This window comes from Anser cygnoides, chromosome 9 (assembly GCF_040182565.1).
Source record: "Anser cygnoides isolate HZ-2024a breed goose chromosome 9, Taihu_goose_T2T_genome, whole genome shotgun sequence".
NCBI lineage: Eukaryota > Metazoa > Chordata > Aves > Anseriformes > Anatidae > Anser > Anser cygnoides.
In genome coordinates, this window is record NC_089881.1 from 7,935,180 (window position 1) to 7,958,971 (window position 23,792).

At 59.1% G+C, this 23,792-nt stretch overlaps 2 protein-coding genes across 3 annotated transcripts in view; both read left to right on the forward strand.

The window, feature by feature from the left end:
• The first annotated feature begins 329 nt into the window (after positions 1–329).
• Positions 330–23,792, forward strand: part of PIK3CB (phosphatidylinositol-4,5-bisphosphate 3-kinase catalytic subunit beta) — a 129,142-nt gene continuing 105,679 nt past the window's right edge. For both annotated transcript variants that reach the window (XM_048062998.2, XM_048062997.2), the window contains exons 1-2: positions 330–465; positions 8,544–8,676. The gene's annotated coding sequence lies outside the window, so the exon portion shown is untranslated. The remainder of the gene's footprint in view (positions 466–8,543; positions 8,677–23,792) is intronic.
• FOXL2 (forkhead box L2) lies at positions 3,310–5,603 on the forward strand. The gene has a single exon (XM_048063006.2). It carries the CDS (start codon positions 3,544–3,546, stop codon positions 4,459–4,461), a length of 918 nt encoding a protein of 305 aa, XP_047918963.1. The 5' UTR covers positions 3,310–3,543; the 3' UTR covers positions 4,462–5,603.

The window sequence follows — 23,792 nt, forward strand, 5'->3', positions numbered from 1 at the left end:
AAAAAAAAAAAGAAAAAAGAAAAAAGGGAAAGGGAAGAAGGCAGAAATGCTTGCGACGGTGTCACGGTAACTCCCCTTTCCCGGATGCTCCGGCAGCAGCCGCGCCGAGGAAGCGGCCGGCTCCCGGGGCTCGGGGCTGGGGCCCACCCGCGGCCGGGCCCCCGCCACGGGAGCCCGGTGAGCCCGGCCGAGCCCCGCTACTGCCGCCGCGGCGGTGCCGAAAGGGGCCGGGGCTCGGGGCTGGGGCTCGGGGCTGCGCGGAAACGGAGCCCAGCGGGCGGCAGGAGGGGCCCTGCCCCGGGACCCGCTCGGGGGAGTTCCCCGCCGGAGGCTCGCTTGCTCTCCAGGAGGGAAGGAAAAAAAAAATAGAAAAGAAAGAAACTGTTCGGGACACAGTCTGCCACGTTTCCGACCCAACCAACCTCAAACCTTCCAGGTAGCGATCGGCTCCGCTGCCCGCACCGGGTGAGTAGAACCGCGGGGAGGGGCTGCCGGGGACTCCCCGGGCTGCCGGGGCCAGCCGTGGGGCGCCGGGCCCGCTGCCCCCGCCGTGCTGCCCGGTGCCCGCCCGCCGCCGCGGGGCTGGGGCTGGGGCAGGGGCAGGGGTGGCCGGGCCGCGGGGCTCTCGCCGCGCCCCCCGCCGCCTCCCGTGCCTCGCTCCGGACTCGGCACCGGCTCTGGGGGCACAGCGGAGGGGCCGATCGGGAAGGGGGGCCCGGCCCGGCTCCGTACCGGAGGAGGAGGGCGAAGCCCCGGCGCGCAGCCCCCCCTCGGGGGCCGTCTTAGCGGCGGTGCGCGGCCGGGGCTGAGCCGCGCTCTGGCCGCCGCCGTCCCCGCTGCGCTGCACCGGGAAGGGGCTGCTCGGCCCCCGTGGGAAGGCAGCGGGAGCCCTGTTCCCGCTGCCCCGTAGGGACCCCCGCTGGACTCTGCCCCTCGCCGCAGCGGGGCGGGCACCGGGCGCCGGCGCCGTGGCCCCCGCTCCGCCGCTCGCCCCCCCGCGTCCTCCCCGCGCCCCGAGGGCAGCTCCGCCGCCGCCTCTTGCACTCCGTTAGCCCGGCTTTGCGGGCGCCCCGGCACCGTTACCGGCACCGTTACCGGCGGGCAGCCCGCGGGGACCTTCCCACCCCAACACCGGGCCAGTGCCCGCCGCCCCCCGCCCCCCTGCTGCTTGCAGTGCTCCCGCTGCCACATTTCTGGGGTCGAGGGGGCCCCAGCGCCCCGCTCAGCCGCAGCAAAACCCACTCCGGGCCGGGCGCTAGCGGCGCTGCTGCGGCGGGGCCCCAGCCGGGTGAGCGAGCAGCGGGGCGGCCCGGGGGGGCCGACGGCATCGCCTGGCGCCGAGCTCCCGTTCATCCGGCGTGTCCCTCCGTGGGGCTGTCGAAGGGGGAAAAAAATTAAAAAGAGAGGGAAAAAGAAAAAGCCCCTTGAATGTCAAATGTCCCGTGTGAGCTAGCAGGCCCTGCAGAGGAGCTGCGCGCCCGGTTTGGGAGCGCGGAGGGAGGTCGGAGCCGCTTGGAGGAGGTGATGACACACGCGGCCGTGCTGTTGCACCTGCCCCGGCTCTCGCCGCGGAAATGCCTGCGAGGAGGCCGCCGAGAGCAGCTTGGGTGGCCGGCAGAGGGGAGCTCGGCCGGCCCTGGGGAGCTCGGCGGGCCCGGCACGGCCCGGCCCGGCACGGCTCGGCACAGCTGGCTCCGGCTGCCCTGCGCGGGGCTCGCCGCCGGGGGCCGGGCAGAGAGCCGAGGAAGGCGGCCTCGTCCCGGCCTCGTCCCGGCCTCGTCCCGGCCTCCCCCGGCCTCCCCCGGCCTCCCCCGGCCGCTCGGGCTCTGCCCGGGGTTGCCGAGGGGGCTTCGTGCACCCGTCCCGGCTCTGCGCGCCTCGCCGCCGTGGCCACCCGCACGGAGTTCGTTTTTTGGGTACACGCTTCTCGGCCGCCGTGAGGCAAGCCATCAGCCTACACGGCCGCGGGCGAAGATGCGGAAAGGTGTTTTAACCGAGACTGTAAGAGCGCCCGCGAAAGGCTGCAGCACTGCTCCGTTAAAATAGGCTCGGGCACCGTGGGCTGCCTTCGCCCCGAGCGGCCTCTCCCGACAGGGGCCGGGGGAGCGGACAAAGCCCCTGCGCGCCCCGTCGGGAGCCGCCGGCTGCACCGGGCACGGCGCTGGCGAGCCGCCATCCCTCCGGGCTTGGCTGTGGTTACGAAAACCGATGCGGGACGCTAAGTCGGCGGGGCGGGGAAAAGCGCTGCGCTGCCATCCCGGCTCCCAAAAGCCAGAAGCGGGGCTGGGGGCCGAGACCCGGCGGCCGCAGCCACCGAGGCCGTGCCAGGGGCTCCCCGGGCTGCTCTCGGCCGAGCGGGGAGACGGGGCCGGGATGCGGGCGGGTCCCGGGGCAGGGCAGGGCCGGGCAGGGCAGAGCAGGGCCCCGAGGGCTGCCCGGGGCCGGGCGCAGGTGGCCCCGGCTCCGCGGGGCTCGGCCCGGCTGCCGGCCGTGCCCGTCGGCGGGGCGGCAGGGATTTCGGCCCCCTTGTCCAGCACCCTCGGCCCCCCCCCCCCGGCTTTGCCGCGGCGGGCAGAGCCGCCCCGTTAACGACTTCTCGTTAGGGGACACCGTTCGTGCCCGGCCCGGTTGGCGCTGCCTCTCTGCGGCTCGGGGGGCGCTACCCGCGGGCAGCGGAGGGCAGCGGGAGGGCGATGTGGCCGCGGCGCTGCGGGGACCGCGCGGACGAGCGGCAGCGCGGCGGGTGCCGGCCGTGCGCTGTGGGTCCAGGCGGCGCCCCCGCGGGCACGGGCGGCGGGGCCCGGCGGCGGGCAGCGCTAGCGGCCGCCCTCGGCTCCCCGGGCGCTCTCGGGCGGCGGGGCCCGCGGGCAGGACGTATAAAGGCGGCGGCGTATGCGGCTGGCCCCTGACAGCCCCGGGGCAGGGGCAGGGGCAGGGGCAGGGGCGAGCGCCGCGTCTCCCCGCCGCCCCCCCGCGGCGGCCCCCCCGCGGGCCCCGCCGGGCTCCCCGGGAGGCAGAGGGCGGGCGGCGGCGGCGGGGCTCGCTCGGCGGCCCCCGGTCCCCCCCCCCGGCGGCGAGGCAGGGCCGGGCCGGGCCGGGCCGGGGCGGTTCCGCTCCTCTCCGCTCCGCCGCGCTCGGCGGGGCCACGTCGGGCCGCGTGTGCGCGGGGCTGAGCGCGGCGCCGTGACTGCGGAGTGAACTCGGCCGTGCCCAGCGGCTCGGCGGCGATAGGGGAGCGGGCTCCTGACGAAAGCGGAACTCGGCCGGGCCCATACAAATCAGAAAAGAGCCCGGCCGCCGCGGCAGAGGGGAGCGGAGCCCGCGGGGGCAGGGACGCCGCCGCCGCCGCGCTGCACGGAGCAGCGGCGCCGCGAGAGGCGCCTCCCGATCTCCATCCCGGCCGCGGCTCCGGCCCCGGCTCCGGCCCCGGTCCCTTCGAGCCCCGGACGGGACGGCCGCCGGCAGCGGGCTCGGCGCAGCGCGCACCGGCAGCGCTCGGCACCGCGCAGCGCTGCGCGCCCCGGGCGGCGGGCGCGGGGCACCATGATGAGCAGCTACCCGGACGCCGAGGAGGACGCGGTGGCGCTGCTGGCTCATGACAGCGGCGGCAGCAAGGAGCCGGAGCGGGGCAAGGAGGAGCTGGGCGCCGACAAGGGCCCCGAGAAGCCGGACCCCTCGCAGAAGCCCCCCTACTCCTACGTGGCCCTGATCGCCATGGCCATCCGGGAGAGCGCGGAGAAGAGGCTCACGCTGTCCGGGATCTACCAGTACATCATCAGCAAGTTCCCTTTCTACGAGAAGAACAAGAAGGGCTGGCAGAACAGCATCCGCCACAACCTCAGCCTCAACGAGTGCTTCATCAAGGTGCCCCGGGAGGGCGGCGGCGAGCGCAAGGGCAACTACTGGACGCTGGACCCCGCCTGCGAGGACATGTTCGAGAAGGGCAACTACCGCCGGAGGCGGAGGATGAAGCGGCCTTTCCGGCCGCCCCCGACCCACTTCCAGCCCGGCAAGACCCTCTTCAGCCCCGACAGCTACGGCTACCTCTCCCCGCCCAAGTACCTGCAGTCCACCTTCATGAACAACTCGTGGCCGCTGGCGCAGCCCCCCGCGCCCATGCCCTACGCCTCCTGCCAGATGTCTGGCGGGAACGTCAGCCCCGTCAATGTGAAAGGACTCTCGGGCCCGGCCTCCTACAGCCCCTACTCGCGGGTGCAGAGCATGGCGCTGCCCGGCATGGTGAACTCCTACAACGGCATGGGCCACCACCACCACCCGCACGCCCACCACCCGCAGCAGCTCAGCCCCGCCAGCCCCGCGCCGCCCGCCGCCCCGGCCGCCAACGGGGCCGGCCTGCAGTTCGCCTGCGCCCGCCAGCCCGCCGAGCTGTCCATGATGCACTGTTCCTACTGGGAGCACGACAGCAAACACAGCGCCCTGCACTCCCGCATAGACATCTAGGGAGGCTCCGACCGGCCGCCGCCGCAGAGTGCCCCGGCCCCGGCCCCGCTCCGCTCCCGCCGCGTTCCGTGCGCTGTCGTGTGCCTCCTCCTCCTCCTCCTCTTCCTCCCTCTCCTCTCTAGCTGCGGATTCTCCTCTCTCCGCGCCCAAAGCGTGGCGGTGGGGAAAAGCCCCCCCTGCTCCGCGTCTGCTTGCAGGCAGCCTAAGCGCGGAGCCCGGGCGGGCTGCTCCCCGCTCTGTCTGTCTGTCTGTCTGTCGCTCTGTCCGTCCGTGTGTTCGTTCGTTCCTCGGGGCCTGGGGCTTGTTTTCTCGGTGCTTTTGGGGAGGGGGGGCACAATGACAAGCAGGCCGGCCACCCCTCAACGCTCTGCCCCGTTAGAAGCCGGCCTCGGCGTTCTCGGGCTCGGCCCCGGGGAGCGCCGCGGGGCTGTGGCGGTCCCGGGGCCGGGGCCTAGGCGCTGCCGTGCGCCGCCGAGCTCGGCCTCCTCCTCCCCTTCGGCTTCTCTTTCTGCTTCCTCGGCCTGCAAAACACTGCGCTTCTTCCGAGCTGTGCCTTTTCTTCGAAATAGTGCTGATGGGGGGACTGTCGTAGCCGCAGGAGAAGTGCGATGTCGCTGGTTGTTAGAAGCCAACAAACAAAACCCGCCAGGATCACTCGTGAAACGTTTCGGCAGCGGTAGATGTATTTTTAAAGGAGACAATGTCCTCTGAGGTCTTAAAAGTAATTTTATACAGGTCTAAAAAAATATTTTGATGTTATAAAAAGAAAAAAAAAAGACGGTTTCCTACGAAATTGGAATATTTTTCCGAGCGCATATTATTAATAATGAAAGTTTAAACTATCTTCGTATTTTTCGACCCCAAATCTGGCCCAAAATGGATTTTCGGTAGGTTCTGCTTTTGAATGCTTGCCCTTTTTCTTGAAACGTTTTGATCCTTCGATTTTACATAGATTAATGTGAAAAGAAATAGCGTTTATAATACAGGGGCCAGTTCATAGCGATTTTATAAGTGTTTATGTAAGCTGATAGATGCTGTGGCATAGTACCATTTTGGGACCAACTTTTCTAGAGCGATCTAGCACTTTTATTGTACTTTCTAGCATTGTAAAGTCTCCAATAAAACGCTTTTCTTTCTGTCGATATCGTTGTCTTTCACTCCGCTCCCCCGCGCTGCTGTTCCGTCGGGAGGCGGCGGAGCTCCGCGCTCCCGGAGCCGCTCCCGGAGCCGTCCCGGGGCCGCGGCAGGCGCGGGCCGGGCTCGGGGTGCGGAGCGGGGCCGCTCGGAGCCGGCCGGGGCCGCTGCCAGGCGGCGGAGCGCGGCGGGACGGCGCTGCCCGGGGCTCCGGCGCTGCCGCGGCGCGGCTCCGGGCTCCGCTTTCGTTTCGGCCCCGCTTGCTCGGGGCCGCGGAGCCGCGCCGCGCTCTCCCGGCCCGGGCCCGGCCCCGCCGCCTGCCCGCGTACGCGGGGGCCCTCCCTCGGACGCCGGGCCGGGCCGGGGCCGCTTCCCCGCGGCCGGCGCGGGGATGCGGGGGTCCCGCCGGGCGCGGGTCGCTAGCACCCCGGGGACCCCCCCATGGCGCTCGCCCTCCCGCCCAGGGCCTTCCGCAGCCTCCCTGCTCGGAGGACCGGGGCAGCCCCAGCCCGGGCTCCGAAGCCGCAGCGTCCCGCACGGCGGGCACGGCCGGCGGAGCAGCGCTGGGCTGCCCGGCCTCGCTGCCGCCGGGGGCTTCGAGGTGCCGCCGGCCCCGGGCCCAGGGACGGCGCCGGGAGCGGTGTCGTGCCGTGCCCAGGCGGTTACCCCGCAGGGACAGAGCCCGGCCCGGCACCGCGTGGCCCGGCAGCCGGCTGTGCCCATAGCAAGAGCCAGGGAGCAGCGCTTTGAACCGGCGGTGGGCGATGGGCGCCCCGGGCAGCACGGCCTCCTTTCCCCAGGGCGCCCGGGGCGGGAGCGGGGAGCGGCGGGGAGCGGGCCAGGGAGGCCCCGGGCTGCCTTCTCCCGGGCTGCCCTCGCCCGGGTGCCGGGGGGGGCCGGGCAGCGGCGGCCCGTCCCGCCGGGGCCCTGCTCTCTTCGCCCGAGCTCCCCGGCCCCAGCGCGGCCCCGCTCAGCCGGTGCCGCCGTCGCGCCCGTGGGATGTTTCTGCGATCTTTCTCCGTGTGTTGTAAACAAAGGCAAGGCTGGATGTGAACTCGCGTGGTTTATTAAGCAGCCACCGTGTCCTGGGCACGGCCGCGGCTCCGCCGCCTCCATCTTTGCCTCTCCCCCGTGCGCACGCAGCAGGCCGGGGTCGGCGGGACCCGGGCCGCGTCCTCGGCAGCGCCGCCGCAGCGGGGACGGGGAAAGCAGCGCCGGAGCCCCGCCGGGAGCCGAACGGGAGCCCCGCCGCCCCCGGGCCGGGCTGCCCGCTCTCGCCGGGTGCCGTCGGGCGGTAGAGCGGTGCCCGGCTCGTCCTGCAGCTCCCGGAGCGTCCGCGGCTCCCGTTCGGCTCCCGGCGGAACCTCTCCGGCCTGGGGCAGCCACGGTGCTGCGCGGGATCGGGCCCCAACCGAGCCGTAACCGGCCCCGGTGCCGAGCGGCCTCGTGGCCACGAACGGGCCGGCCCGGGCCGGGTTTGCCGCCGGGGCTTTGCTCGGCGCGGGGCGGGGACGGCTGCGGCTCGACGGCGTCTCCTCGCCCCGGGGCCCTTACGAAAGAAAGCGGCCGAGCGCCGGCCTGACGGCAGGAGCCGGCTCTGCGCGCAGGGCGAGGCCCGGGCCCCGTTACGCGAAGGCCGCGGGCGGGCGGCAGCCACACACCGGGGGCCGGGGGGCTCGGGGCCGCCGGCACGGCCGAGCCGCCCGCCCTGCCGGAGCGGCCCCGGGTTTGCGCAGCGCTGGCGAGAGATGAAAGCAGAGGAGCGGGGACTGTTTTCTCCCTGCACGGAGCGGGCGTGGAAAGAGCCTCCCCGAGGCTCCCACCGCCCCCCGGCCGCCCCATGGGCAGTGCCGGGCCCGGGGCGCTGCTGTGCGGCCGCCGCTTCTCCTTCCCCGCCGCTCCTTGGCGCAGCCGTCGAGCCCTGCCGGTGCTCGGCGGGTGGCACAGCCCTGGGCGCCGGGAGCGCTCTCGGCACGGCCCGGCACGGCCCGGCACGGCCCGGCACGGCTGCCCTCTGCCTGCGGCCCGGCGGGAGAGCCGGGGCACCGCCGTCGCGGGGCGCTGAGGAGGACCCCCAGGAGCGGCGGTGGCCCGGGGCGCCCCGGCTCCCGTCGCCGTGGCCGGGCCGGGTGGGCGCTGGGGCGGGGACGGCGGGGCCGGGGCCGGGCTCCTGGGGGGGGCGGGGGGGGGGGGGGGGGGGGCACGCAGCCGGCTCTCACCTTGCGGCCCCCTCCCGCCCCGGCCGCTGCGGCTGTTTGATACCGCCTGATTCCTGGTATTCTTGTCCGTGTTTTAAGTCGTGAAAAAGTCATTTCCAGTCCCATGGTCCGCGTTTCACCCTGAACTCATTGAAAAGAGAGTGCGGGGTCAGGACTGTTTATTATACAACCAATTAAAACAGGAAAATATGCAAAGGCTTCATTCAGCGAGATCCGGCTATTGTTAAGCCGAAAACGATATTTTGGTTTCAGAAATAAAAAAGTCCGTTTGTTACTTAAAAAATCTCAGCTCTGCGTGTGTGACGGCCGCGGGGACGGGCGGGCAGCGCCGCCAGCCCCGGTGCGCCCCGCCCGGCCGCCGCTCGGGGCCCCGACGGGCGATGCCCGGGGCCGGCCTCAGGGCGCTCCGCAGCCCCGGCGGCGGCCGCAGCCCCGCGGCTCGGAGCCGGGGGGAGCCGGGGGGAGGCCGCCAGGTGCCCGCTGCCCCCGCGCCTCCTCCTTGCCGGGGTGCGCGGCCCCCCCGGGCTGGGCTCCCAGCGCCGGGAGCGGGCCGGGGGGGTCCCGCGGGGGCTCGGCGCCCGCCCCAGGTAGCCCCCGGGGCTGCGCTCAGCAGCGGGCCTGGGAAGCGCTCCCCGAAACAATCGGTCGGGCTGGCCTAACCCGATGAGTTTATTTTAGTCCCCGAGCTGTATTGAAAACATTAGCTCTGCTTCTTGTGGTTGTTTACAGCGTGTTGGTCTCGGCACCACGGCCGCCCTTCTGGAGGAGTCTCGCAGAACTGAGGCGGAGGGAAACCAACACAGAAGTGGCTCGAAAAGCGTGATGGCAAATGATTAATCAAATCCGAGCCAGGAAGGCGGAGGTAATCAATGAGTTTTCACTTATAGTTTACTCGGATGGACATCTTTCTCCTTTTTCTGCCTCTAAGTTCGGAAACCACACGGGGGTTCATTAGCCAAGCAAGCAGCTGCAGGGCTCGCTGGGCTGGTGGGAACTCCTTCCAAATGAGCTCCGTGCTTCTGAAGCGGAGCCCGGCTGTCCATAAAACCGCGTGCTCGCCGCAGCCCCGGCACACGCAGCCTCGGCGGGCACCGAGGCCGGGCTGCGCCCCAAAAAGCCGAGCCCCGGCCCGGTCCCCCGGGGCTGCCGTCGAGCACACGGAGCCCGAGCGCACGGCGCAGGGGAGCGCGCCCGGGCGGCCCCAGGCGTTGCAGGGCGAACGCCGGGCTCCTTTCGGGAAGCCAGCTCGGCTGGCACCTCGCGGTGCGGCACCGGCTCCGCCGGCTCCGCTTTCGGGGCCGGAGCCGCCCGTGCCGGCCCGGGGAGCCGCGAGGTGCCCGCACACCGCCCGCCCCGGGGCGCCCCGAGGGCGCAGCCTCCTCCCGCCACCGGCGGAGGCTCGGGGTGCCGGAGCGGATCCGTGTAAACGCCACAGCCCTGCTGGCACGTGGGTTTGTCACCTACCTTCGTTTAATTGACTTCTCTCTCGGATTTTTTTCGCACACGACGCGAATAGCTCGTTCGGAGCGGTCACACGGTAACGGAGCGGAACGTCCCGTTTCCCTTTTTACACCGTTTTCGATTAAATTGGGCAGCCCGGCGTTGACGCCGCCAGGAAAGCGAAGCGGCGCGAAGCACCGCAACCTGCGCTCCGGCCCCCGGCCGAGCATCTCCCAACAAACGCGGGCACCTCTGGCTCGCGGCGGGGGCGGCGGGGGCACCGAGAGCCGTGGAGCAACGGGAAATTGGCCGTGGGAGACGGCGGGGAGCCGGTCCCTGATTTCGAGGGTGCCGGGGGAGCTTTCAGCTCGCTGGGAAAGCGACGCTCGCCAGGAGCCTGCCTCCGGGTCCCGCTGCCGGCTCAGCCCAACAGCCAAGTTAGCGCCGCGCTGTTGGAGGTACGGCGCCTGTGTGCCCGCGTTTCCCAACGATAACCGTGATTTTTCGGCCCCTTTTCTCTTGCTATCGTTACGTTCCGTGAAAACCCAAACAAGCAATAAAGGACGGGGGGAAGCCGAGCACAACTTGTGGGGTAATGCCCTGAATTATCAAAAGGGGGGAAAAAAACAGAAAGGAGTCACTTGCTAGGCGTCATCTTTTTTTTTTTTTTTTTTTTTTTTTTTCAGGTGTTGCTTTTAACAAAATATTCGGGGGAAAAAAAAAGAAAAAAACAAACAGGAGGCAGGCTTGCCGATGATGTGCTCGGCTCCCTCTGCTCCCTGCTCCGGGAGGCGATGTCCCCCGCCCGGGGACAACCAAGTGCCCCTCTCCGAGCTGGGCTCAGTGCCAGAAACCGGCGGCACCGGGCGAGGCTGGGAAGGGCTCCGGGGAGCGCCGGGCTTCAGGAGCCTGGGGGCTGGAAGCCCCAGCCCTGCCTCCGTTCGTTTGCAGCGAGGTTTCGCAGCGGTTTTCAGAGGCTTTTCCCGGCGGTGCTGGCTCCTTGTCCCCCGCCGTGCCGGGGAGAGAAAGGCGGCAGCCCCCGGCCAGCCCCGCTCCTTCCCGGGGCTCCCGGCTCGGACCTCGCAGCCTGCCGGGCAGCTCTGCCGGGGGAACAGAAATGGGAACCACTTGTTTAAACATGCCAAGGTCCCCAAATCTCTGCGAGCCATCGCAGAAGGGTTTTTTCCCTTCCCGGAGTGGGAAGGGAGTCAGGGGATTACAGGCAGGAATGTCTGCTCAGGCTGCTGCAAGCACCGCAAGAACTCGCCTTGCCTTTTTGTTTTTCCCATCAGTTTTTCCATTCCTAGAGGAGAATTTCTCGGTATCTGAATCAAAGCGCAGTATTCCAACTTTTGCTGTTGTTGTTTTGTTTTATCTTAGCCCCTTTTCATGTTTCCAGTTAAAAAGTGACAGATTCGGTGGAGCTCTCGGCTGTTTCCCATTAGAGGCGGGGAGTTCACCGGGGTGCCGGCCCGATGCTCCGCAGCCCAGAGCACCAACAGGGCCGGGGAGCCGCGGGGGCCCGGGGGCGAGCCTGAGGCGGCAGCGAGAGGAGCAGGGGTCGGGAAGGAGCCTGCGGCGCTCCCGGCCACCTCGCCCGGCTCGGCACGGCTCGGCACGGCCCGCATGGCTCGGCACGGCTCTGCGAGGTTCGGCCCGGCTCTGCGCAGCTCTGCACGGCTTGGCACGGCTTGGCACGGCTCGGCATGGCTTGGCACGGCTCTGCACGGCTTGGCACGGCTCGGCATGGCTTGGCACGGCTCGGCACGGCTTGGCACGGCTCGGCACGGCCCGGGCCGGCCCGGCGCTGCCCCCTGGCGGAGCCGCCGCCCCGCGCAGCGCTGCTCTCCCGGCCGCCGCCGCTGCCCCCCCGCGGGCTGCGGGCAGCCCGTGCCGTGCACCCCCAGGGGTCCCCTCCGCGCACCGGGGCCTTGCGAGCCCCGCGGGTCGGGAGGGCCGGCGAGCGGGGCGCAGAGCAGCGCCTGGCGGAGCGGGACGAGGTGTCGCGCCAGCTGCAGGGCCACATGCACCTCTAAACGCGTGCCCGATACAACGCACCTCCATAAACCCCCTCCTCCTGCAGCTGAGTCCTGAGCACTGTAGTTCAGGTTTAGGAATCGTTTTGGGCTCGAGTGCTGAAGTTTTAGGTGATAGATCTTCATTTCCTACCCTTAGAGCAGGAAAATCCGCGTGCGGTCTGTTGATCTTGAGCTAAGGAGCAAGTTTGTGATTGCAAAATGTGCAAATAGAATAAAAGGGCCCAGGCTACAGAAACAGCCCCTTCCCCACGCTCGTTCGCTAATGCCCAGACACGGGGGGGGCTGCCTGCTGCCAGCAGCACCGGGTGCTGGGGGTCCTAGCACAGCTGGAGGTGCTCACACCTCATTAGCTCCCACGCGGACGCTCACGTTATTTGATCAGCTGTCCCCTTTTAGTTGAAAAGGAGCTGCATATTCGTAAAGTATTTGAAGAAGCAGTTTGCTACAGAAAATCCAGTGGGGAGGGTTCCGGAGCAAGCCCACCCCTCTAGCACGTGCCTGGCAGAGGGAGCGCACAGGGGTGGTGCTGGTCCTTGTGCCCCCGCTGGCATCCCCGCCGCAGGACGAGCTGTGGGAGCCTTGGTGGTGGCACCTCCGCTGCCAGCACAGAGGTGTGGGTGGCAGCTGAATCCCCTGAGCCTTTGACTGCCCAGATTTGGCAGCTTCACAAGGCCACCGCCCCTTTCTGTGCCGCCACCTGAATGCCACGTACCACGTTGCAGAGTGTTATTTTGCAATGGAAAGGCCTCAGTGAGGGGAGCATCATATGGTGAGCAAGGAGACATGCCTCAGTTTTCCAGGGCTGTTTTTCCTTTCGCTCTTTCATCTTCTGAGTGATGAATAAAGGGGAGAGCAGAGCCAAATTGTGGAGCACCCACAGCTTGAAGCAGGGAGTGGGTGCTGGATGCTCCTGAGTGAAGGCTCTCACGTCACATCGGGAATTCCAGAAGGAGTGGGAAATTTTGTTGTGGTTTATCTTTATAGCTACTGTTATATTTGTTTACGGTTCGAGCAAGATTGGGGTGTTGCTGCAATAACACAGCGTGCGAAGCAGCCCCAGCTTCTGGGAGCCCCCAGTGAAATATTTCTGTAGTGGTTTCAGGCTGTTGCCCACCCCAGGTGAAGGAGAGCCTCGCTCATGAAGAACTTGCCAGGACTGCAAGCGCTTCGCCTTCACTGGCGCAAATCAGTGCAGAAATAACAGTCAGCTCAGCTTCATTGTACGGGGTGTGGATTCCTACCACTATTGGCACATTTGCTTAATAGTACTTCTTTCTTAACAGAATTTCTTTTTTATTATGTAGTGCTTTGTGTCACCGTGCTGCAGAGCAGAACAACTGTCACGAGTTAACTTTTGTCCTTTTTTTCCCGGAGAGCTGAAAGAAATGGACCATTTTCTGGCCACCACTTGCTGTTTCCAGCTAGAAGTCAAGGAAGGAGGCTCACCTACTTGAAAGCCAGGTGAGGCAGGAGAGGAGAGGGACAGAAAAGGTGAAGCTCTGTGCGTGGCTGTGTTCTCAGACTGCTTGGAGGAGGGTGCCTGTGGATTCGGCACCAGTGGATCTGACACAACGTGAGAAGTGTTTTTCTGTATCACTTACATTGTAGCTGAAATGTGAAATGAGCTCCATGTGGCAGCGGCCAAAGGAAAGAAAAAGGGAGAGGGGAAAAAAGAAGCACTCTCCAAAAGTTTCAGTTATCCCTTGAAGCTATATTACAACATATACTCCCCTAATTGAATCAGTGTGAGAACTTTTCCCCTCCACTTAGATCAGCGCTAGTCTCTGTCCACTTCTCCCTGGAGACACACACATTTGATACAAAGATGTGCAGGGGACACCCGCACCTAGGGTAGGATTTTAACATTTGGTTTGTGCTTTAACATCTGAAAAGGAAATGTCAATTCTGACGTGCCTTTTCCACAATCCATTATGATTTTCTCCCTCTTTCCTTCCCTTCTTTGCAGACTTTGCGCCAGGGTGCGATACAGGAAAGTTGTGTCTGGGTAAAAATTATTGGATCTGCCCTGAGAAGGCAACAGATTTATTGATCATTTCCCGTGGGTTTGTTGGGAGGAATCAATAAAGCTTAGAAATACTGGTGGTGTCTGCGAAGAGCTGTTAGCGTGGCTGTGGGCTCGCTGCTGCTCCAGCCCTGCCACCCGCTGAGTCTCGATGGGGAGTGGCCGGCGAGTTCTTCCTTTTCACCTGTGAAGGACCAGGCAATGCTCGTGAGCCTTGTGAGCCCTCAGTCATTCAATTTGCAGGGCGTTTTGAGAAGAATGGAGAAAATCTGCACCTTTCAAAGCATCAGAGCTATTACATAGCACAAAATTAATTGACAGCTCAGAAAGCACAAGCGACTGATACCCGAGGACACGTCTGCTCTCTAAGTATTCACATGTGCGAAACAATACGTGATCGCCCCAAACATATGGCTCTTGTATCAAGTACATGGAATCAAGTTGAATTACGAAGACTTTGAAAAGGTCCTCTGCTTAAATGTACACATCTCCCTGAAATGTCCAGCTCAGTTTAGTGCAACAATTAAAAACAGATAGATTGTCAGGAGGCATAGACTGGGGTTAGAGTTAATTCAGTATGAAAGAAATGAGTGACTGGGAATGAGGAAGAGGAGCACAAGCAACAGGAAAGAAGCAGGAGTGGGTGGAGGGATGAAATGCTGATCGGGGGGGTAGGGAGAGCCAGAAATAGGAGGTGTTGAAGGAAAGAAGTGAAAAAAAAAATAGGAAAAAATGAAGAAAGGATATGAGATTGGAAAGAGAGGGAGAGTAGCGAGAAAAATAATGTCAATTTTCTTGTGTAATCTGGCAGCTTTCACTTTAGGCGTGCAAAGGACGAGAGCAGACCTAAAGGCTACTACTTACATATGAAAAGTATGTGGGAGGGTCTTCTTTTGATGGTTAGATATTTAAACGCACGCAATTATATAAACGAAACTACATATTCATTGCCGTTTCTCTGAGGATCCTGCACGGTCCCCTGGAACCAGTTTTCCCCATGCTGTGTGTCTGGCAGCACTGACTCCTTCCCGTGTGCCGCGCCGTGAGCCAGGGCTTTCTGCTTCACCTCGCCATTGTTTTCTGTCCCACTTTCGCAGCTCTGGAGGCTGTTTCTCACCTCCCTGCTCCGTGGCTCCCGGTGAGCTGACAGTCCCTCCGACCTCAGGGCTGTCTGCCGAGGTACCGCCATTGCTGGCAGTTGCTGTTTCCTGACGTTGATATTCATGGCAATATTTTCATTACACGCTGGCTCTTCCCACTCTTGTCAAATGTTTTATTGTTGAATCAGTTGGGTATTTTTATTCCATCTCTCTGCCTGCAACCTGCTGGTAACATTGGCATTCATTTTCAGAGTTTTTTTTTTTTTTATTAAAAAGTCACTGAGTTATAATTTAATCTAAGGCAATGCTGTCTGATAGTTTAACAGTAGTAAATATTGATCAGAATCTACCTCTGCCTCCTCTAAAACAGGCCCTTTGTTGTTTTAACGCCATCTCCCATCTTTGGCTTGGGGGCTACTGAGCCCATGGGTTGCATACCTTTGACTAAGAGTCTTTGTACTTGTGCCCAGGAAGCTGTGGTCTGTGGTTGTATGAAAAATAACAGATGCAAAAAAGGATTTGACACAATCATCCACCTTAGCTTCAGGAAGGCTGTCCCAGGGAGCTGGGAACAACAGACAAGGCTTCTGCCTCCGGCAGGTTGGTGCGATGCCCACGTCCCTAAGAGAGCTGAGCATCCTCAGGAACTGCTGGAGCCTGCTGGCGCTCCCTGCTGCCCACCTGCCCGCACACCGGGCTGCCTCTTCTCCGCCAACCAAATAGACGTTTTCTGGGTTTTCCTAGCTGATCACAAGATTTGTTTCAAAGCTGCCCAGGGGCCCTGAATGTGATCCCTTGCTTCAGGTCAAACTATCACATCCATTGACCTCAATGTCATCAAAATTTGGTTGTGCTTTCTGCTGAACTACCCACTGCAACGGCAGTCTGTACGCATGCACACAGACAGGGGCTGTGGGTTTTAAGCCTGTTTGCCAGATTGCTGCTAACACAAATAACAGAAAAATATTTGCCATCAGCCATCTCTCCACAGACAGTGTGTTGTGGATATCAGAAAATGCCCTTGTCTTGCACATTCAGGGATTTGTTGCTGGATGTCTACCTGGGTGAGCATTCCCATCCAGCTGGCTCCCAGGCTTGCACTTGTTCCCAGTTTTCTGTGAGCCATTCCAGCTCCATTTTGTCTTGCTTTAGAGGTTCTGCCCAGGGTGTGAGGGCGGTCAGACTCCGTCAGTTTTCTTTCATAAACTGTGGAGAGCTTCCTCTTCTCCAAAGGCAACTTCAGATCTTTCTCTGATTGCACAGGTCCCTTGTCCCTCCAGGGAGGGCACCCTTTCCAGGAGTCCAAGGGATCAGCATGCTTGGTGATGGAAACTTGATTTCCTGGTGCTGTTAGAAACGGCGTCTTTGCTTTTTGTTAGTGACCTGCATGCTTAGTTCATGTGCCCAGTTATAGCTCACATTGTTCAAAGCACTTTTACTGAGGTACAAGGTTTTCTAGCAAAAGCGTGGCTTACAGATTTGTTAAACATTATATCATTAATTTCTATTTTTTTCTGGGGAAAAAAAAAAAAGCTTCCAACCATTTCTGGACTGTTTCTGAATGCCTTCTCTGCTGTTTTACATAAAAATATGAGAGGAATTTTACCATTTTCGCCCAGCTTTCAACCCATTTTTCATAATTCTAACAGTTCTGTTATTTTGTAAGAAAAGAAACAGAAACCTGGATGTTTAATATTTAACAATGCCTTATTGTCTCATTGCTCTTGGAAAAGGGAATGGAAGAGGAAAAACCTCCCATGCAGCTATAAACAAAGCAGAAGGAAGTGAGTTCACTATCCACGGGAAAGCACAGCTCTCCCATGAAGGAGATTTTTATTTCATTTGAGGGAAATGCACCACTGCTCCATTATGAGCGCTTCTTTCCATTAGGCTGCAATAATGAAAGTCTTGTCAGGAAACCCCAAATCTGCCCTTTACATACCCTGTGCACCTTGGTAGTATTTCTCATGAAGCTAGTGATGAAAATGGCTCGTAGTTTACAAAGGTCGAAGTCAATGGTAAAATTCTTATTGAATTCAGCGATGCAAACTTAGACTTGCTAGGGAGAAAGAAATACTGTATTCTTCCTTTCCAGAGGTGTCACTTTTAGTGTGTGCTCAAATCCCACCCCTGCTCTTCAGAGCACCCTCCTCCCTCATCCAGCCTTGGGTATCCCTTTACCTTGTCCTCATCTTCGACCTGCCTCTGGGCATTATAATGACCTAGACACCCTTGGTCATAGGCATCAGCAAGCCACTGGAAGTCAGGGTTGTTACCACTAAATATAGTTAAAAAAAAAAAAAAAAGTGAGTTAAAGCTTTTGAGGAAATTAAAGGGACGGCATAAAAATAACACCAATGTTTTAATAAAATGAGAGAGAAATAGAGACAGAACAAAACAAATCAACCAGATAAAAGCTTCTTCTAGAGTCAGGCTGAACCAAAAGACCATTGGAGAATGGGGTCAAAATGGTTAAAAAAAAAAAAGTCTGCAAGCTCAGTGATCTTTTTGAGAACAGCAGAAAAATGGCAAACAGCTAAATAAAGTACAGAGTTATGGTCATGGCTACATAATGCAGAAATGAGTCATATCCTCAGTTTTAGAGCCTTAAGTGAGTAAGAGGAGTGTGTGTAACACAGCACAGCATGAGCTTTCTTGGGGATACCTGCAACATCTGGCTCAGCATGACTAGAGAAAGGGGCTGTGGTAGCTTATTTAATGTCTCAGGTTTGATAAAGCACACATAAAACTGAGAATCCTAATTTTATTCCCTTTCTTCAGTGCTCGAGGGCTCTCTGTGCTGTACTCCATTTTCAGGTCACCACTTGTCTAATGCTCCAGACAGAAGAGCTGGCCCCAAACAAACTGAAAAAAGTCATTCTCTGGAGCACCCAGGTAAAGCAGCATGTTGTGCCAGGGGAGGCACAGCGTGCCAGGCAGCAGAAGGGGCTGCTCGGATGCAGCTGCCATGTACGAGGCATTGCAGCCAGCACAGGTCACGCATTTCCCTTTGCAGGGGGCGAAATTGTTAGTGACATCTCCACGGAGACCAGCACCAGAAATACAGGTGCAAGAAGTTTAAATTTTGTACTCAGAATGTGAAAGACCTGAATGGCAGCGCTTGTTAGTGTTTGTAGTGTTAGAGACCTTATACTGAAGAAAAATCCCTTGAGACTCACTCCTGGAGCACCGAAGAGGTCAGTTCCCACTTACATGGATTATATTGTGGGTAGGACAGGGTGGAGAACTTGCATTCACAGAGGAACCTTAAAAAGAAGAAAGAAAGACTATATGACAAATATATAGAGAGAAACATCAGATTAAACACCGATTTGGCAACAAGAATTTCTTTTCCTGCTCTGCAAGGAACTCTAGAAAAAGGAAAGAAATATTACTAATAAAATCAGAAAAGATACAAAATAGTCTTTTCTTTCTCGTATACTTAGTTTATTTTGTTCCTGTATTTAGCTGCTCTGGCAGTTTATAATTTCAACATCAGGAAAATGTGAGAGTATTTGAGTAAAGTGATATGCTGAAGTCAAGAGGCTTCCTGCCAGCAGAGAAGAACTGAGGGCTGCTTGTTTAAAGGATGCTCTGAGGTGGTTCAGCTTAACCTGGTGCTTATCCCACAGCGAAGTTCAAATTTGACTCCAAGCAAATTTGTCCTTGCAGTTTTCTCAGCCTGAGGATTTCCACAGCTGCTGTAGCTGCCCGACCAATGTACAGAGCGGATTTGTGCCCATGGCCTTGTAGGGAAGGGAGCAATGGGCCAGTCTGGGGGGGCTGTACAGACACCCTCGTGAAAGCCAGCATGTCAACAGCCCGTGATAACGCCGCAGATATTCCCTCTCTGAAAGCTCCTCCAAGAGGAGGTAGGTGATGTCACTTATGGGGCAGAACTAAAGGTAGTATGAGGACATGGGAGCTCCCAGACAAGCTCGTTTTACACTGAGTTTTGGTTTTGGAGAAGATGCTGCCCTTCAGACACACATTTTCTCCTTTGGACAGTATTCAGCATCTCAGTCCCATTGCTTAAGGCCCACGGTAAGGTAGTGATTATATCTTCTGTCATGAGAAAATGTTCGGGTCACAGTTGACTTCTTCAAGGTCATATCCTTATTATTCAAGCCAAATGGGAAATGTTAATAAAGTGATTCCCTGGCCCTTCACTTCCTGAGAAAATGCAAATTTATCAGAACAAACACTTGATTTAATTATTATTTATTTAATTTTCACACTGAAGATTCTCAGTATGTCAAAATATTCTGTTTCCCATCCAGGAGGAGAAAAGAAAGTGTTGATATCTCAAAAATTTGGGTTGAGTTGGGTTTTGTGGTGATACAAACATGCAGAAGGAATATGGCCAACCGGCCATGTCTAGAAGTGTGAGAAACAGTACCGACCGCAGGGAATGACCCTGCAGTGCTTTGGTTGGAGTGACTCAGCACTACTGACTGTCAAGAACTGACCCTGAGCAGGTTGGCTGAGCCTTGCGACTGCTGCTGCGCTCGTTCGGCCACACCAGCTGCGTCACCGATGGTTTCCCCAGCCATAAGCCAGAGGAAGCAGGCAGACAATAGCTGCAGTGGTAGGAAGCTTTCCAGCCTCACCCCTGCTTCCTCCCTGCAGGAGGGGTATTACCTGCCTGTCTGCTCCTCTCCGCCAGCTTCACCTTCCTGCAGTTCTCCGGCTGGGACAGAGGGAGCTGTCTTCAGAGTCCTGCAGAAATGAGATTGTTCTCAAGTTATGTTTTTGCCAGTGCACTGTTGCAAGCTCTGTAGAAACTGAGGCAGCATTAATAGCTCTACTTTTGCCATATGAAAGAAGGACATTCGGCTCTAATACATCAGCAAAAGTTAAAGCAATTTCTGCATTCTCTGTTACACTATGTATCAACGAGAATGTGGTAAAGTGCTTTTTTGTACTGCTTAGCATCTGACATTTCAGCACATCTTGTAACTGCGCATGGGGAGAGCATGATGTTGCTATATTTGTACTTGCAGACTTGGAACGAGAATAATATCTGGAGAGATGTGATGTGCACATTGAATGTTTTCCAGCGGGCTGAGGAAATCCAGCACAATGAAGTGTGAGCTGCCTTGAAACTTCAGGTTGCTAATGGAGGGAGGCAGAGCACATATCATTTTTGAAATGGAACTGAAATTGTAGAAACTTGTGCCTGCTTCTCCAAACCCTGCTTAACTGTGGGATCACACATACCATAGTAAAACACTGAAATAACGGTAGATGCTTTATTTTATTTCATTTTATTTTATTTTTTCTGAGTTACCCTCGAAATACGTTGTTCCTTAATTTTGTCTCCTAGGATGTCAGTGGTGGAGACGGGACCTCTCTCTAGTCATTTTGGGAGGGAGTTGTTGCTGTTACAAGAGCTATCCTTAGGCAAGCCAAGCTTTTCCTGCTGAGGCCTGGAGGGGCTGTGATGCAGCACCCCTTTGCTGCAGTCACCTTACTTCACAGCAGCACAGTCTCCCCCCATACTTCTGTCCCAACTGTTTTCTGTCAGATCCCTTCTTGCCTATTAGTGAGGTCTCTGGAATCACCACAAGCTTGTAGTCAGCAAAGCTACTCCTGTTGTAAGTGTCAGGGCCCTGAGGGCACTAATAGGCCCTAATTAGCCTGATCAGCTTTACCTGGAGTCTCCACCCCACACCCCTGCCTGTGGACCCAGGAACCCAGTTCAGCTCCTTATGGGGCCTTCAGCCCTGCCTGAGCCCCACGATGCGAGTGCTCGTTTCTAGCTCAGCCCCAAATGTGCTTGGCCATGGATCCTGCTGATCTGGACCCCAACTGATGTGGTGATGTCCCAGCTTGGCCTCTGACCTGCCTTGTTGCTGTGGATGTGCCTCACAGACTGCCACGGGGACTGGTATGTTGGTAACGTAGTGAGGAAGCAGCTGCCTTTTGATATGGGAGGTGGGCCCAACATCTAACCTCACCATCCTCCTGAGGAGGAAGCAAGTTATGTCTGGAAGCAAAGAAATTCCCTCATGTGAGGTGCAGGAGTTCCTTCCAGGCAGCTTTGTGCTGGGAAGGTCAGTGTGTCTTAGCAGGTGGAGATAAACTGCAGAGAAAAATGGTAAAACTCTCCTGTCTGCTTTCCACTGCTTTTCAATATTTATTCTTAATTAGCTTATTTGAAAGTTGTTTCTCCCTTCTAGGTTCCTTTCTTTGCTGTTCTCTGGGTTCTGCTTTGTCTCTTTTTAAGAGTAACATCATTTCCCAGGTCTCCTTTGCTTCTTCATTCACCTGTGCTTTGCTGGTAGTATTTCTTGTTTCCAGCAGAGGATGCTAAGGCTGCTCTTAAAGCTAGCAGGGCTCCAAGGCAGCGTGAGGGTGGCTTGCTTTCTCTCCTTCCAGAAGGCACTTGGACTCACGCATTTCAGATAAGCCCCTAGCTCTCAGGGGCTTTCTGCCCCAGCTCAAAGCTGCTGCCCAGGCTGCCAGGGGAGGTGTCCCCTTCCTCCTGGCATCCGGCCCTATTCCCTGCCCTCCCGCACAGCCGCCTGGGCTGCGGGCTCAGAGGGGACTGCACATGGGGCCACGAGAGGTCATAGCATGGGTAGGTGAAAACACAGACACCTGGGATGTTCCTGGAGCCAGGATATTGGAAGGACTTCTAATATGTCTGTTAGGGTGGTGGGTTTCTGGTGTTTGTTGAGGAGCGGTTGGGAAGATTCTTGCTGAGCTTGTTTCATGGTGTCAGACGCTTGTTTTCTCCCCCTGCCATGAGGAATTCCTTTCTCTGCAGGCCTGGAGCTCTAGCCCTGAGCAGTGGCTCACAGCTCGCACACTAACAACAGGCCCGTTGGCAGAGCAGAGCCTCAGGCTGCTGGTGGCTGCCTGCAGACGGTCCCCCAGCTGCTGACTCCTGCAGTCCCTGCGTTGGGCCCATGCGGGAGTTACAGAGCGCCCTTTGGAGGCACGGGGGGGCTGTGACGTGGCTGCTCCCGGTGGAACCAGCTACCGCCTTTCCTGCTGCTGTGGGCAGCTTTTCGGGCGCCTTCATCCCAGGGTGCTGAGCTGCCCGGTGCTGCGAACCTGGGCCCTGTCAGGCAGTACCGCACTGTGCCTGTGTTTCTGGCAGCGAAGGGGGATCTGCTGCTGCCATCTTCTCTGGGCCTAAGAGAGGCCTAAGGCTCCTCTGACAAACTGGTCTGCTTCCAGACCTGGCAGAGCATGCTTTCTGTCATGTTTTGCTGTTGTTTTGCCGTTTAGGCTGGAGCATTTCACTAAGTGATTCCATGTCAAAACCTCTGCCTTGGCCGTGCAAAAGAATAAAGAGCTTCACGTGCTCAGTTATCCAAGCTGTTCTCCTTCTGCTTGTGAAACTGTGGCTGTGCCAAAGGACCTTTGGGAAGTTTTCTCTGAAACTGACAAACACCGGTGCTGTGTAACTGAATGCGATGCTGTGGAGGTGAGGGCAGCGCTCGCTGAGGCGTTACCGTGAGGGCTTTCTGCTGCCCCTCGGGCTGAGGGCACGCCGAGCTCCGCCGGCGGGGCCGGGCCCCGCGCCCCGGTACCCGCAGAGCCGAGGCTCGGGCCCTGCGTTGGCTCCTTCACCCCGCGGGGCCCGGCTGCGGCCGCCAGGGGGCACCGCGGGCCTGGCGCGGAGGCCCCGCCGCCGAGGGGCTGCCGAGGCCCTGCCGGGCCCCCGCCGGGGGTGGCGGCGGCGGGGCCGGGCCGGGAGCGGCGCTGCGGGGCGCTGCTCGTGGGGGCCGGGGGCTCCGCTGCCGGCTGCGCAGGGCTGGCGCTTCGGCTGGTGCTCGGTCAGAGAGATGGGGTGTTGGCGTGTGGTGGTCGTGAGCGACATCCTCGTCCCGTGGCAGCAGTGCTGCCCGCTGGAGTCCTCAGCCCTGCTGGCCTGTGTGCCGGGGGGGTTAGCAGCCTCCTTCGCAAATACCCAGCCGAGAGGTTACTGCCCTTGCCCCAGGTGGAATCGGGCCGGCTTATAAAAATACATCTGGTCCCTTTCAGACACAGCAGGCGTCTCGGCTCAGGTTAAATCTCATGGGAATGGGATCCACGGGTTAATAATATGCTGTAGGGAAAGTGATTTACCATTTTAAATATTTCCTTCAACGTTGTGTTGAAGTCTTCTTACTCTTCTAATAATAGAAGAGGGTAACTAGTTAATGAACGTTTTTTATTTAAGTTTCCCTAAGCACACTTTCTATCTAGCCAGTACCGGTCTTGTCAACCTCTTTCCACAGGCAGGCCTGTGACATCTGCAAGGCTGTGCTGGGGTGTGTGAAGCTAGTGACAACACCCCCGGGTTCCTAGGAAGAACAACGATACTTCTGAACCCTTGTTGATGGTTTCTGAAGTCGTCATGCTTCAGCATCAACTCTGATGCCATTCAGTGGAAAAATGAAAAGGTGACTGACTTGGCCACGGCTCTGAGGATGACAGTCTTCCGAGGCCTTATTCAGTGGAAGGTCTGTGTCCCAGCGATGGTCTTTAAATCAGCAGTGTTTTTGTTAAGGACAGAGCCACAGGATTTTGGCCTCTACTTCAGGAAAACAGAGATGGCGAGGAAGGGCTGGGAGCAGGGCCTGCAGAGCCCAGCCCTTGTGCCTGTGAGGAAGCAGCACCCAGGAGCGTGGTGCTGCTGGCGGGATGTGCTGCTGTCACTGCTTGGAGCTGACAGCAGGGACTCGAACGGTATGTTTAAGGTCAGTTTCACAATGCATTAAGCGTAACCAGGACTTGTGTTACTATCCACTCATGCTACTGTCTAGACTCACATTAGATTATTGTGTGAAAACACACTTCCTTTTGTCAGATTTGAGTTTTCCACTCTTTTCATTTCCTTGCATAGCCTTGCGTTCAAACATGAAGACGAGAAAGAGAAAAGTTCCCATCTACTGCATCAATCCCGTTTATTCCAGGGTATGCTTATACCGAGTCTTCTCTTATTCACCTCTTTTCAGGACCTGAAAAGTTTCAGTCTTTCACTCTGAATTTTCACAGGCCCTGCATTACCAGCATCTTTGTCAAGAGGAAGGAGCCAACATATTGAGGGCTGGTGTTTTATGCTGAAGCAGGCAGGGCTGTGGTCTCCCTCCCTTCCTAGTGCCACTTAGCTTGCCTACCGATTATTTCCACAAGCAGTAAGAGCAGCCATAAAACTTCATGTAAGCTCAGCTGTGGCGTGTTCAAATTTCTCAGGTTCCCACAAAGATACTTTTTCATTGTTCCATACCTTCCACGTGTCTTCCTGGCATCTTTGATCGTAACTATGCATTCCCATGAAGGCTTTCCTAAACTGTCTGCAGTAATACCCAGGTAGATTTTGTATTAGCATCATTAACTGTGAGCAGCAGTGTCTGAAAATGACCATACCTAATTACTG

Bases quoted from the DNA above. Each gene is read 5' to 3' on its own strand.
- FOXL2 (XM_048063006.2), top strand. From the start codon at position 3,544: ATGATGAGCAGCTACCCGGACGCCGAGGAGGACGCGGTGGCGCTGCTG.